Below are 16166 nucleotides of genomic sequence, written 5' to 3' on the forward strand. Positions count from 1 at the left end.
TTTTTTTTAAACCCACAATAAATACAGTAACATCAATGCATGTGCACAATTTCATTATAAAACAACAAACACATAGAAAAAATAACAAATAAAGGTAAATGGAAATGTTTATTATAGATACAACTTTCTGCTAAAATTATCAAAACTAAAAATATAAGACCATATCATTATTATAAACAAGGAAAATTGGCTGGCATATTCATTAAATGATTGTCTAGTTGTTTTTGATGTCTCAAACAAAACACAACTCTGGGTATGTTTTAGATGAGTTAACAGCATTATAACATGACTTAACGCTCAAAAGAGTCAACTTTGCATAATATAGGCATTTTTATCTTTTAGGACAGAAAATCGTGAAAAAAAGTTATATTTTAGTTCAGTATTGATACTTGTTCAAATGAGTATCTTGTTTTAGCGTTGATTCATATGTGGTTTCCTGCAGTGTCATGCAAAAACTTGGAAATGTAATTTGTATTTTTAATCTCATTGTGCATCCCAGGGCAGAGTTAGTCTTTCATGTTAAAGTATTCTAGTATATTGAATTATTTTCCTATTTGCTTTTAGATGGAGCCTCGAAACCTGGCTCTGGTCTTTGGTCCCACTTTAGTCCGAACCTCTGAAGATAATATGAAAGACATGGTGACGCACATGCCAGACCGCTACAAGATTGTTGAGACCCTCATACAACATGTGAGACATACAAACAAGTTTAATCCTTCAAAATAAAACATTATATTTTTTTCTTAACCTGTGTGTGATTTTGCAGTGCTTATGGTTTTTCGATGAAGAGAATGACAAGGATGAAAAGGTATGTTTCAAAGTGTCTATGTACTTTTTTTTTAAATGGTTTTAGAATAATTTATGTTTGAATTATCCAAAATGTCATAGTTACTTTTGCTATATGAACAAAAATGAATAAAATCAAACATAAATATATATATAAATAAAATCCAAACTTTGACCTAAATATCATGTCACATGTTTACATTTTATTATTTTATATTGATCCAAATATAATAATGCAAAATATTATATTGAATTATGAAATGTCCTCAAAATGTTGCCAATAACAGGGTAAGGAAATCTTGAAAACACCATATTATATCTGTATTGTTGGTGCGAAAAGTCAATTCGCAAAATCTGCTAACGCCATTTTAACATTCTCTGAAGTTCTCAATTTTCTTGTTTTTAATACAGTTCTATTTGAAAATAAATGTATTATGTAATTTTCCTGGAAATATTTGCAAAACTAATGTTGAGTGGTTTTGTTCAAGAAGAAATGACTCAGTATTTGTACTGAACTAAAATGTACCCCTTGAAAACAGCAGAATATAATACTCTCTTTGACTGACAATTGTCTGTTTTTGCAAGTTCAGCAGTTACCATAGAGACACAGCACGCACACTAGCAAACACTGTCAAAAACTTTTAAGATCTGTTCTGAAAACCTAAGAAAAAATACAAAATGTGTTTAAACAACACATTTTCTGGAGCCTGTAAAGAATGCAAGCATTCATGGTCTTGTTTATATGTTTAGTTTTTTTCTTGTTTATATGTTTAGTTTTCAAAAAGAGAGACTTGCTTAAGTGCACAAATCAGCTAACCTGTTGTAGTTCCAACTTAATCACATCGTTCTGGTCAGTTTGAGTAAAAAAAAAAAAAAGATCAGATTAAAGTCTAACAAAACATTAGAAAAAAATCTAACTCCTAAACAGGACCATGAAAGCTCATACTCTTAACTGGCTCCTGAAAATGTGTTATTTAAATCCATTTTGCATTTTTTCTTGAGTTTTCAGACTATCTAAGACTATAAACATTATTGTCTGTGTTTGCTAATGTGTACACTGTGTCTCCATGATAACTGCTGAACTTTCCATTAATAGAGATACATGCAGAACACCCCCAACATGATGTCACTGCAAAGTAGTAATAGGAAAATCTTGTCCCCAATCTGATAATATGACATCAACACATCCTAGAATCTAAAAACCACCAGTGTAACATCTGAGTACAAATAGCATCCATTGTCTTCTTGTTAAATAAATAGTTTTTCTATTTTCTCCTTATTTCCAGACCCCAGTGGACACAGAGGACGTGCAGCCCGCTCCAAATATCGACCACCTGCTTTCCAATATCGGCCGCACAGGGCTGCTCGGGGAGGCCTCAGGTGGGCACCAGCTTATTGCTTTTGACCAATAATACACTGTCCAGTCACATCAGTGATATTGGCACCGCAAAAGTTAAAGCTGCGTTCAGTGGGAAGAGGAAAATAGGAAATTCCCATACGTTTTTTGCATTGATCAATGGATAGAACTGATAAAAAGCGAATAAAAGTATTAATAACTATTAAAGTATACACAATATAAATGTCTACATGCAGTAAATAACCTCAGTTTAAAATGTTAAAGGTCATATATTACACAAAATTTACTCTTGTGAGCTTTTAACCATCAAAAACATCCCAGGAGTTGTGTTTTGTTTGATTCACACATGTTTGAGTAATCCTGCATTAATAGTGTCTACTTCTCCAAAATTCAAAATGCTCTGTTCAACCTTGTGATGTCATTAAATGGTAGTTTTCATGTTAATAGTTTCGTTTACCTTTACTTCAGTTGTGTAGAGATTGGCAATTCCAGAGCTGAAATTATCCAAATAACAAAACACAACTCTAAGGATGTTTTTCATAAGGAAACTACATTATAAATAGCATAATATGGGGCCTTTAATAGTCATTTAAGGGTAATTTTTTTTCAATAATTGCTAATACGTCAGCAATTATTTTTCACTGTCTATCCCTGTACTAATCATTATCTAGAACCAGAAACCAAAAAAAAAAAAAAATTACATTAATACATTTTAAGTAAATAAACTGTAATGGGTATTTTTTAAATTCATTTAACTTTAGTTAAAGAGCTGTTTAGGTTTACCAGAGAAGTTGTGTTTCACCTTGAAGTTGGAGATGACACTTTGACTTTAATTTGGGCAGTGTCCCAGTTTGAGGCCAGAATTCCCTACTTTCCGTCTGAACTAGAACGCAGCATGACACACGAATAAGTCTACCAGCAGTAGCGTATCTGTACTTGTAGTGTTTTGAGTTTGATAGACTTCACCAGAGCTTGACATAAACAGAGCCAACAAGCCAAGTGCTGTTTATTCATTTATGTATTTTAAACAGTCCTCCCACTCTTCTCTACTATGATGAAAGTCATATTTTCAGTTAGATTTTATCCTGTCCTGAGAAGTAGGGATGTAACAAAAACAAAATATTGATATATGTTTTGTCAAAATTCACTGATATAATGGTCTGTTATAAATCGAATATAAGCATTTCTTTGTTAGGTTATAGCTAAAAAAGCAGGGGGAACTATGTAAACCATGATCCTTTGCTCCATGTCATTGCAGCCAACATGCAGAAATTAGAGATTTTTTTATAATCTCTCAAGAACATTATAAAAAAAATCCGGATATTTTAATGGTGTATTACATTAATATTGACACCAAATGCTTGTTAGGGCATTTTAAAAGGAAATATGTGGATTTATTTTTACACTATAAGCCTCTAGTCTCCACAAAGTCAAAATAAGAGAGATTTAATCACTCTATCCTGAGCCAGACATGTATATTTTGTTTCAGAGTATTGCCTAACACACATCGCCATTATAATCATACCCCCATCATAATTACAGACAGTTACATCACCTTTGAAGAGCCACAGTGGCCAGTGAGCAAACAGTTTATGTCAAACCCTGCCGTATACCTGTTTACACTGTTCTCTCTCTCTCTTTCTCTCTTTCTCTCTCTCTCTCTCTCTGCTGACTTCTCTTTCCTGCTGGACGTTGCTCATCTTTCACTTTTTTCACTTTTTCTGTGCGTTTCTTGCGTTCCTTCTCTTCAGCTGAGCCAGTGGAGCAGCCGCAGCGGTAGGATGGGGACTCCCCTGGCCTGTGTCTGTCTGTGTCTGTCTGTGTGCAAAGCCCCTCTCAGTGCATCCTGTGTCAAACTGTTTGGAGGAGTGACAGAAGCTTGTTTTTATACTTGTGGTGGATCGGTTTATCTGTGTGGCCAACCTTACATTAACATCTTTATATTTGATTAACGTAAAAGATACAGTCACTTTATTATGATATCAATAACATGTCTGCATTTTATGGACAATAAAACACATATCTTCATTATTTCAAGTTGATAATAACAGCTATCTTTTAAACCAAGAAGCCATTTTTAGTTATATTTGTGAGTAATCTTTTATATTTTTTTTTATTATTGTTGTTGTTTTTATTTTTTGTAGACAAGGATATTAAAACAGGTTACACAGTTTAAAGGTGCACTGTGTAACTTTTCGGTAGGAGGTCCGTCACCTTCTTGTTTCTATGGGAATACCCTTGTTCTTCTTCAAATGTTCCACAGTATGACATTAACCAGCTCCACCTCACATTTATTCAATTACAGGTGGTTTAATTGCTCAGAAATACCTAGACAAACAGGCATTCTGACCTGGTTTATTCTACATGATGATAGTCAGGTTTAATGTCATACTGTGAAACATTCCATACAAAGCAACAACAACTCATTTTTGCCTGACCCTCCACCAGAAAAGTTACACAATGCACCTTTAAGACATATTTTTTTAAACCTCACTCTAATGTAACAAAAGTGTATGTCTCTAAATAACAGTAATGTCAGATAAGCTACATACTTAACAGACATCATAATAAATAGACAGATTGAACCTGCTGGGACAAGAACAAAAGATGTTCCCGGTAACCTTGGCAACACAGGTGAATCAGGAAGTCCATTTTGGTGATGGTGTGTCCCTCTCGGTGTCAGACAGGTCCCCGTACTGTGTAACATGTAAATCTATAATCTTGTGTTGGTCCTAATACAAACTTATTTTAAAGGGCACTGTGTAACTTGCACCTGCGTTTCTCCATGGAGATGCTATTGTTTTCCCCAGAATGTTCCACACTGTAGCATTAAACATATCTTTATCTTGCATTTCTTCAATTGCAGATGTTTTTAGTGCTAGAAAAACAGAGAGGAGATGGATACGTGTAATGCCATAATGTGGAACAAAGCAATAACTTCTTCATGAAGACAAGCAGTTGACAGAATCTCCATCAGAAAAGTGACATAGTGCAGCTTTAAATCACTGCTCACTGTCTGTCACTGAGAGATTATTCACTGGTGTTTATATCAAGGGTCATATCACATGGGGTCGCCAATCTCATTCAACAAAAACTTTCAATAGGATCAACATTGGGCTGTTTCTGATGGGCAATGGCAATTCATTTATTGTGTATTTAGCAACAGTAACTAAGTCTGACAATAAAGAAATATGGAAAAATTAGGGTCCAGTCTAGTACAAAAAACACTGTATCTCCAGTCAGAGTTCTTTTAATTAATTTTATTTATTCACATATATTACCCAAAAACTGACTCCTGTGAGCTTTAAGCTGTGTTATAATGTTGTTACCTCCTCAAAAACATACCTGGATTTGGGTTTTGTTTCATTCACACATATTTGAGTTACTCTTCATTAGTTTGTCTACATCTCCAAAGCTCAAAAAACTCTTTTGATGTCATGAAACAGAAGTTTTCAAGCTACAGCTACCTTTTCACCTTTTGTTCAGTAGTGATTGGAAATTCCATGACTGAAATTATCCTAATGATTCAACTGAAGGTATATGAAGTTTAAAAACATAGTGGAGCACATCTTGTATTACCACTTGACATCACAAGTTGGAACGTAGTGTTTTCTGTTTGAGAGAAGAATTCAGTGTATATATGCAGGGTTTGTGTGTTAATTAAACATGTCTGAATGAAACAGAACACAACCCCGGGTCTGTTTGTGATGAGGAAACAACATTATAACATAGATCAGAAAATTACATAATACAGGCCCTTTAAAATACAAGCTGTTGTAAGTAAATAAATAAAAGGGAGCAAGAAGAAGTGAAATCGTCATTGAAACAGCTAAGCCACAGTTATGCCACATTACAAGTTAATTACAAGTTAGCTTAACATTCTAACCCTAAACTATAAATAGACCATTGTGAAACACCAGCCAAACAGAAACTTGGATGCTAACTAGATACCACTGATTATGGAACAATAACAGGAAGTGGTTTCTTTAATTAAAATGTCATGCATACTGATGACATTTAAAGAAAACATGTCCTACAGCCTGATCTGAAATAGGGCTAACCACATTATATATATTGTGGGTACAGTAATATGTGAAATTAAATGAGACTCTCACTAGCCCTACTACAAATATCATTTCCTGCTACTACTTTTCTTTCAGGAAACACCACTGTAGTAGCAGTATTAGAAGTAGTTGAATATATATATATATATATATATATATATATATATATATATATATATATGCAAGGATTTTTCAAGTTGTTGCAGCGCTAATTTATACATTTTGGAGATACTACAAGACCATACTTGTCAAAGTTCAAGCCAAAGAAGGCTCCAGTTAAAAAGGTGAATATTTAAACCACAACCAGCAAAGTTTTAGCTTTTGTTCATCAGAAACAACTTTAGAAACCCCCCACACGCTTTGCGCCGTACAATTTTAAAGGACCCATATTACGCTATTTTCTGATCTATGTTATATTGTTGTTTCCTTATCACAAATAGACCTGGAGTTGTGTTTTGTTTCATTCACACATGTTTAACACAACAATCCTGCATATTTACACTTCTCTCAAACAGAATGAGGTCTGTTCCTCTTCGTGATGACTTGTGGTAATACAGGAAGTGCTCCACTGTGTTTTTAAACTTGATACACCCTCTCTAGAATCATTTGGATAATTTCAGCCCTGGAATTTCCAATCTGTACTGAACTAGAGTTAAAAGATGGCTGTTAACATGAAAACTACCACTTCTTGACATCACAAGGTGGACCAGGGCATTTTGAGCTTTGGAGATGCAGACAGACTAAAGGGTTACTCAAACATGTGCGAATGAAACAAAACACAACTCCAGGTATGTTTTTGTGGAGGTAACAGCATTATAACATGGCTTAAAGCTCACAAAAATCCATCTGGCGTAATATAGGACCATTAATGCACATTTACATATCCCGCCATACACAATGCTTCAGACAGGCTTTTTGCTCTGCACTGTATTGATTTGTGTTTCTCTTTTCAAATGTTTTCAAACCTTCTTTTCTTCCTCTGTCTTATGTCTCCTGTAGTGCTTTTCACTGATCTGTATTGATATCAGTGTTTTTGGTGATGTGTTGTGGTTTTCATAATACATTTTCCTATACCCAGATATTGAGTTGCTTTTGATAGTTTTTAATGTGGGGTCACTCGTGGTTGAAGGACACAGAGAAAAATTGAAAACTAAACATTTTACCGTAAACAGTGTATAAAAACTGCTTTTAATACCGAGCAAACTGCATTGTACTCTATGGATTTAGGTTGTCAGAACAAATACTAGCGTAATATGGATCCTACCTGGATGACTGACAGATTACACAGATATAAAGGTCACATGGGTCCGCTACCTGCTTGTCTCCATGGAGATATTATTGCTTTGCCTGGAATAATAAATATCCAGCTAGTATTTATTTGTTTCTATTGCTCAAAAAAACAACAATTCCTTCTGTGAATGGAGGCGACTCTCCACAGATCTGATTTGTAATGCACCGTAGTCTGTAACCAGCTTGTCTCCCTCATGATAGACAGGTTTAGTCTGTACTGTGGAACATTCTAGACAAAGCAATATCATTTCCATGGAGACAAGCAGGTGGCGGACCATCCACTGTAAATGTTATACTGTGCACCTTTAAAATTACATTTTCTAAATAAAGAGTGTTTTTTTTTTTACTATGGATTGAAAGCATGTACTGTATAGCTCATTATAATGCAAATAGTCATCTGTCTAACAGCTGCTATTGTTTGGGTTTCCCCCTCTGCAGTAACTGTATAAAACCCCTGATTAACTTGTGAGCAAAAGCAGAGCATCCATAGAGAGCAGTGCTGCAGTTTTTCAGCTGAATTTGTCCTTCAGAAACTGATGATCAAACTGACTCTACCCCTGTGTCCTCTGCCACTACTGCCCCCTACAGGCTGATTATGTCTGACGTCTGTGGCACTCATCTAATGTTTTTTTTTGTTTTTTTTACCTTTTCCCTGTAGACTCAACCAACAGTGACTCAGCGAAATCAAAGGTGAAGACTCCTACTACATGAACTGTCCAATGATACACAATTATCTATCCACGCCAAAAGACATTTTAAAGGGTCCATTTTACACAGTTTTTTTGATCTAGGTTGTTTCCTCATCACAAACATACCTAAAGTTTTGTTTCATTCACACATGTTTAACACACAAATGCTGCATATTTAGGCTGAGTTCTTCTCCCAAACAGAAAACACTGTTTCTCCTTGTGATGTGGGAAGTGCCAGGAAGTACTACACTGTGTTTTTATACTACACAACTTCACTAGAATGATTTGGATCATTTCAGCCCTTTCATCTCTACTGAACAAAAGTTAAAAGGTTTGACTTGAAAACTAATACTTCATGACATCACAAGGTGGAACAGAGCATTTTGAGTTTTGGAGGTGAGGACAGACTAATAATGGGATTACTCAAGCACATGTGAGTGAAACAAAACACAACTCCAGGTCTGTTTTTGAGGAGGTAACGGCATAATAACATTGCTTAATCCAGTGTAATTTAGGACCTTTAATGACACATATTTCCATTGTCCCCATCCAAATTAAATGTTACAGGCCTTTAAAATGTAAATTGCAGTGAGCAATTTTAGAAAATATTATTGCATTTGTTTCCTTAAAAAACATAGTATTTAAAATCAGTTGCAATTAAATTTGAGACCTGTATTTTTTCACATTACACAAACTAAACTAATCCATGAATAGCATCTACATTCAATTTCATTTGTTGATGTCTTACCACAGGGTTAGCAGCAGGTTTCAGACATAACAGTTCTTTTTTAATTAGGTTTCTGCTCAGAAAATTATATTAGATAAATAACTGCAGCATAGTGCAATGATTTTATTGCAATTAATCTTCCAGCCCTTATCTGAAACCTGGCAATGTACAGTATACTGACTTAATAATTGTAGTAACATATTTTATGAATTAGGCACCTTTCTAGGTACTCAAGGTTGTGTTACAGAAATCAAATCAATATTTACAAAGAAAATAATTAAAATAGACTGAAAAAACACTCAAAAGCATACAGCAATTAGTTAAAAGGGGACAGTGTAGTTAGAGTAGACAGAGTAAAGCCAGAGCAATCCTGGTTTCAGCTTCCTGTTATAATGCAATATTCTGAGGACTTTTTTTTTTTCCATTCAACCATTATGTTTTGTTTAAAATTGTTAATCGCTATGACAACATTTATTGTAGTGAAACCCAGGGATACACAGGAGTCTTTGAGTTTGGTTTGACTTGGTGTTGTGTTTTCGTTTCTCCAGGGGTCATGGGGGTCAAAGAAGGACCTCACCACCAGCCTGACCCTGTCCATCATGTCCGCCGTCACGGGCCGCAAACGCCGCAAACGCCACAACGGGCGGCGAGTGGGCAGCAGCACCGACGACGACTCCGAACACGAGCCAATCAGAGCGGGACATGTGGGGACAGAGGAAGAGGAGGAGGAAGGAGAAGACGACGGAGAATCGCCAACAACTGACGTAGCTCCTTGTGCCGAAGAGGAAATCGATGAGGATGACGATGATGTCGGGGAGGAAGAGGAAGCGGTTGGGAAATCCGAAGACAAGGAGGCGGGGCTTGTGAAGGAGGAAGTAGAGGGAGGAGAGAGGCACGAGGAGGCAGACACGCAAGTTAAAGAGACTCATTGGCGAGCTATAGACGACGCACGCTCTATTGTTTCGGGGTACTCCACTCTGTCGACTCTGGGGCGGAGTTTAGGCTCGGAGGGGCGGGGCGAAGATGCAGACGATGAGCACAGCGAACTGGTCAGCGAAACGGACAATGAAAGCGGGTTTGCGTCGCGTTCACTTACCCAAGAAAGACCGGAGAAAAAGCAAAACGACCAAACTAATCCTCAAACACCTACCGCACCACGTAGCTTTCTATATACGCAATACAAGCAGCCTGCTGTGGCATCTACGAATCTTCTTGCCCCAACTACGCCTGATTTGGGAGAGAGGAGCGAAGGAGGAGCGCGGTCAACTACACCGTCTTCTTCATCATTTTCTTCTTCTTCTACAGCGCACAAACTGCATTCCAGGCCTTCTTTTAACTCCCATAAACTCATACAATGTGATACTTTGGCTCGCAAGAAGCTAAAATCAGAGAAAGTCAAAGCCAAGTCCTTAGATTTAATAGAGTTACCAGGAAGTGACAGCTCAGAAGGTAGAGGGAGACGAGATGCATCAAGAACTAATCCATCTTCAGCAAGTAGCCAGGAAAGTTTACGGTTAGCAAGGTCTAAACCAGCCGTAGCCCCCGTGGAAGCCACTTCGTTCACTCCGAAAGGTCCAAACGGAGGAAGATCTTTAGCCGAACAAGTACGCGCTCGCCTGATGGGATCCGCCGATGATCTCCGCAGCGTGGGGATGAGGAAACCGTTGTCTCCGGAAACGCGTCGCAAGAGGAGGGCGTGGAGAAGACATACTGTAGTGGCATCTCCAACTGAAAATCCAGACCGAAGACCCCCGCTAATGGTGAATGATTTTCCCCTTTCTCCTACAAGTTCAAACCAGGTCAAAACACAGAGGCTGACGCAGGATACAGACGCAGGAGGGCAGGGGGCGAGGCAGACTCCGCCCTCAAGGTTTCACCAGTATCTGTGAGAGGGGTTTGGGAAGGTCCTGCTCTGTGACTTTAAAGCTGGTCTTGCAGGTCTGTAGGTTGCTGTTATGACAAAATCTGCCCTCCTGTTGAAACTTGACATGATAATAATAATATAATAATAATAATAGTAATAGATTTTATTTATGTAAGACACTCTGTAAGACTCTTTATAGAACACATATTAAAACAGCCAAAAGAACTATAGACACATAACACAGGAAATATAAAAACAGTGAATCATATTGAGAAGAGTTAAACATTAAAAGCTATTGGGTCTTGAAGAGAGCATACGACAAAGTATATAAAAAACACAAAATCAAAGTAGAATATGTCACTATTTAGCTACAGATAAATCCCTGCTCAACTAAAATGCAGAAAAGGCTGGTGAGGGTTTTTAAAAAATATAACAGTGTTTCAGTTTTGTCCAAAAATCCTCTATTCAGTAAATATCTGGATTTCAAATTACCATCTTTGTCTTACAAGGCTGAATTTTAACAACACTAATCCCAGGCTAAACTACGGATGAAACAAATATTTAGCAATTTGAAAGATTTTGTATTATTAAAACAAGCAGTTCTTAAGACACATTTAAAGTTTATGGCTTTTCTTCCTTTAGAAATAGTACAGTGATTATCAAACTTTTATCACCAATTACCAACACAAGGAACTATTTTAACTCCAGTCTAAAGTTTAAATGTTGTAAATTTCTTTATCTTTGATTAACTGATAACTGTTTTTACTTTCTGGGAGCGGTGTGTTCAAAAGCCTTTTTGGCTCCAACCACTCCCAAGCACAAGAAAACTATTGTTCATTATACAATACAAAAACATTTTTATCATTTGGCTGTCAAACCTGTTTAATGAACTTTTTAACATAAGTGCTAAATAAATTAATATAAAAGTCTAAATTAGGTGTAAATTACAGCTACAGCATGAAAAAATCAAATGAATTTTGGCGGGTCCAGGACAAGAAGTCTAAAATGGGCCCCCCTCTAATATAAATTATTAGGAAGAAGGTCCAATTCTAGGCCTTTAAGATCCTGGGGCCCGGGACCATAGACCCCTTTATCCCCCTCTGTTGACGCCCCTGATTCTAAGACAGAAATTACTCAAAGGTGACAAAAATCCAAACATGATTTAAATCAAAACTAAATGAAACAAACCCTGTAGAACTGTACCAACACAAGCAGCCCGTATACTCCATCCACCAGTACTACAGATTGAGAAACACTAACATAGCACATTTTATAATATGTAGCTACATATTAACATAAGCATGAAGTTTATATGTTTGCCCTACTTGATTGAACAGGGGGGCAGAACTTGGCATAACACCAGCAGATTGTGGTCAGTGTCAACTCATTTGTAACTCATCTTAGCACAGTTCAATTTCTTTGTTTTTGTTTTGTTTGAAACCCTGTTTGCATTGTCCATGGGGCGTTTCAGTGTTGCCAAAGCTTTATTTCCCAATGCGTGCGCTTTTTAATACGGACTTTGTTACAATGACTTTTTAACAGCCAAGAAGACTTCATTTGTGAGTTTGGATCAGCGCATGTTCATTTTTGTATCATTTATTCTTATCAAGTGACAAGACAAGAGGCAAGAACTGGCCTGTTTGCTGTTGCTTGGGTCTATCTATGGTGCTTCTATACAACGCAGTTCAAAGATAGAGAATCCGAAAGAGCCAAAAGAGACTATGACAAGCTACAAAACCAGTGGATTTTAATGCATTTCAATAGGGAATTCAGCTTTTGGGGCCAGAACTGAACTTTTCCTATTGATCTTCCTGTATTACACCTAACGGACCACTGTTACTACATTACTACATTACAACTTACTGTGTGTTAATAATGTGTATGTGCTATAAAATATGTGTGTCACATTTTGTAACATTTGTACAAAGCCTTGTTAAGTTAACCTTGTAAATAGAAATAATATGTAATTTTTTGTTTTTACTTTTTTTAGTTTGTTTTCTATGGTTTACAAAAGTGCGTACACGTGCACAGTCATTTCTTTCAAGGTGTTACTTGAAATGTTTCCTTTAATATATTATTATTTATTATTATTATTATGTTGATTTTATATTCAATCTATATAAATATTATATATTTTGTATTAAAGTAAAAAAAATATTGTGATAACCTGCAAGGAAACACAACCAACCTTATTCCTATAGATGGCCTTTCGTTTTGAACACTGTGCCGATCATTTTAACGTGCACAGTTTGGTGAGTAGTCTTTACATGTAGCAAATCAGGCAAATGAGGAGTCCCATTCTAAGGCAGCTTCACCCCTCGTCATTTGTGGGGTCACTTTAAAAAAAATCTACAGACATTTACATCTTTACAATGCACTGGAGAAATGTGCAGTACTGTGCAGAATATTAGGCAGGTTTCTAAGGGCTTTAGAATGATGAAATGAATGAATAATAATGAGGACTGCTGCCATACTAATTGGCAATTTAAAACACAATATTATATTGCTTAAATGGGGAAAAGTCCTCAAAATATCATCTATAACAAAACGCTAGAACTGAATAAAATGGCTACAAATGATTAACATCTAAAATCACTTGGTGAGCCTCTGCCAAGAATATCGCAATGGTTAAGAAACTTTAATCTAAATAAAGATAACGCTTTTTACAGGCAAGCAATTTTGTTTTTTTGATGAGATCAAATTAAAATCAAATGAATATTGACTTAAATCTGTGTAAGATTTGTGATACATACAACAACAAAATCATATTGTTCCTTCACTAATTTAAGCTTTTCAGGCCTTATTACAAAATTACATAAACCACAACAAATATGTATTAAAGCACTTCTATTGAAATATTGTATAGTTTGGATAATTTCAGCTCTGAAATTACCAGTCTCTTCTGAACTAAAGCTAAAAGGTAGCTGCTTGAACTCAAAAACTACCACTACATGACATCACAAGGTGGAACAGAGCATTTTGAACTTTGGAAATAGATAGACTAATAAGTGCAGGATTACTCAAACAAAACAACAACAACAAAACTCAACTCCAGGTATGTTTTTGAGAAGGTAACAACATAAGAACATGTATAAAACCTCACAAGAGTAGATTTTGCATAAGATAGGACCAGACTTAAGACTTTGCACAGTATTGTATGTGTCTTCACTGCCAAAACATTGATCAACCAAATTAGAGCAATTTCCCAACACTATAATAGTCTAGGGCATACAAGTCTATAGCTCCTCCCATCTGTCGCAAACAACTTGTTTTCTACACCTCTCCCTCTGTGGGCCTGAATCTGTCAACACTCTTATCACCAAGAGGCTTTACTATTAAATATTTTCCATAGGGTCAGGATCTTAATAAATCCTTGCCAACTTGGGACTATATGGTACACTAGCTGCAGTTAAAGCAACAAATAGAACAGCAAGATGTCTCAGATTATTTTTTTTTACATCTCTCACTTTGACTGTGGAACCAAATTAACACCACAAAAACACTGACAGGAGGGGCAAAGGTTCGAAAGTCAAGAGAAATTTGTTTTCCTTGCATGACTTCTTCTGTGATTCTGTTACAGTAAAATGGATAAGTTATGTCTTACCTCAAGATTTTTCTCTAAAGTGCCTGATTTCTGAATGTTTTGCCCTCAGTGCCATGGTCAGTTCTCATTGGGGTGTTTCTGTGTTTAAAGGCGCATTCTGTAACTTTTCTGGTGGAGGGGTCCTGGTGGATATGTGATTGCCTGAAATTTTCCACAGCATGACATTAAACAGCTCTACCTTACATTTATTAATTACATGTGGTTTTATAGCTCAAAAATACTTAGAAAAACAGGCATTTTGACTGGGAGCGGGGTTGCCTCTCCATAGATCTGACCTGTAACTTGGTCTGGTTTGAGCTTCGTGAAGATTAAAACTGTGAAATATTCCAGACAAAGCAATGGTGAAAAGCATTTGATGGACCCTCCACCAGAAAAGTTACACAATGCACCTTTAAATGGGGTCCAACGATAAGTTATTTTTTTTTTAAATAGTATATTATCTGTAAACATTATTTTCATTCTTGGGTCTATAAAAGTAACTAAATTTGTGCCACCTTGCTTGTGTGGTTTACATCAGATGCCCTCCCAAAAGCATTCATTCATCTTTGGAATTTTAAAACTGAAAAAGAAACTGGCCATTTAAATAAAGCAAAACGTACAACCATTTTATCTTAAAGGTGTGTTGTGCAACTTATTTTTTTTGTCTGGAATGTTTCACACTATGGCTTTAAACCTTTCTATCTTCATGGAGACCAGACCAGACCAAGTTACGGTCACAGTCAGGATACCTGTTTTTCTAGGTATTTTTGAGCTATAAAACTACCTGTAATTGAATAAATGTAAAGTAGAGCTGTTTAAAGTCATACTGTGGAACATTCCAGAGAGTTGAATGACACAGGTGACGGATTATCTCCCAACCAAAAAGTTACATTGTGCACCTTCTGAGCACTTAGAAAAAAGGTTAATATAGTAACAAGTTATTTCAAGTTTCACCATTTGACCCTGTTACTTTTTAACACAGACTCACCCATCTTAAAGTCTTATTATTGTATTTCATTCTCAGTTTCTGTTGTTAAATAGTGCATAGTCCAAAGACATTGTACATTTAAGTGTATATTAGAGGCTGTAAAAAGCACATATATAGCCAAGGACATGTCTATGCACACTCTTCATTAACAGCTTTTACCTTTCACTGCTTTTTCCTCTCTTTCTCTCTCCACCAGGTCGCCTCTTCTTGCCTATAACAAAATGGTACACGATTCCAACCTTACTTTACAAACAGCATTTAATGACAACTTTAAACTGTCAACAAAACACCTCCGGAGTGAATACGTTGTCTAAAAAGTGCTACATTTTTAACTTTTGTACATACTATCTTAATATGTAACATGGCGTATTGTGTACAGTTTGAATTGCATTGGACTAATATTACCGGACCATTTCGCTCTATGACTGTGTGCTTTAAGGTAATGTTATATGATGTAAATAAACAGAAGTATGTTTAAGATCCTGCGCATCTTTCATAGTTTGTTTATGGGGCTGTACTCGTCTGCACTCAAATTACATTTTGCACTGTCTTAAAATAGAAGCTCAGGTGGGCCCTCTTGAGGTGGAAGTTGGGTATAGCATCTGTAAGCCTATAGATTTAGACAAATTGTATTCATCCACAAGGGAAATTACTTGCGCACAGTAGCTCACATATCACAATATAATATAATAACAAAGAGAATAAATATATATATATGGTGAAAATAAATTCTCTTTTTGCTCTGTTTGTGTTTACTTAAAGGTGCACTGTGTAATTTTTCTGGTAGAATGCCCTTCAAATGCTTGATTCCATGTAGA

The 16166-nt window shown here is 36.2% G+C and overlaps 1 protein-coding gene across 1 annotated transcript in view; it reads left to right on the forward strand.

Annotated features, from left to right (window-relative positions):
* The window catches only part of arhgap23a (Rho GTPase activating protein 23a), a 63594-nt gene extending 47766 nt beyond the window's left edge, over positions 1 to 15828 (forward strand). Inside the window, 5 exon segments of the mRNA XM_055152251.1 lie at positions 565 to 690; positions 767 to 808; positions 2073 to 2166; positions 8156 to 8187; positions 9462 to 15828. Coding sequence (XP_055008226.1) covers positions 565 to 690; positions 767 to 808; positions 2073 to 2166; positions 8156 to 8187; positions 9462 to 10802 — 1635 coding nt within the window. The 3' untranslated portion in view covers positions 10803 to 15828.
* Positions 15829 to 16166: the final 338 nt, after the last annotated feature.

The sequence above is a fragment of the Boleophthalmus pectinirostris genome, unplaced genomic scaffold (genome assembly GCF_026225935.1).
Source record: "Boleophthalmus pectinirostris isolate CB_2022bp ecotype Guang Dong unplaced genomic scaffold, ASM2622593v1 HiC_scaffold_17, whole genome shotgun sequence".
Taxonomy (NCBI): Eukaryota; Metazoa; Chordata; class Actinopteri; order Gobiiformes; family Gobiidae; genus Boleophthalmus; species Boleophthalmus pectinirostris.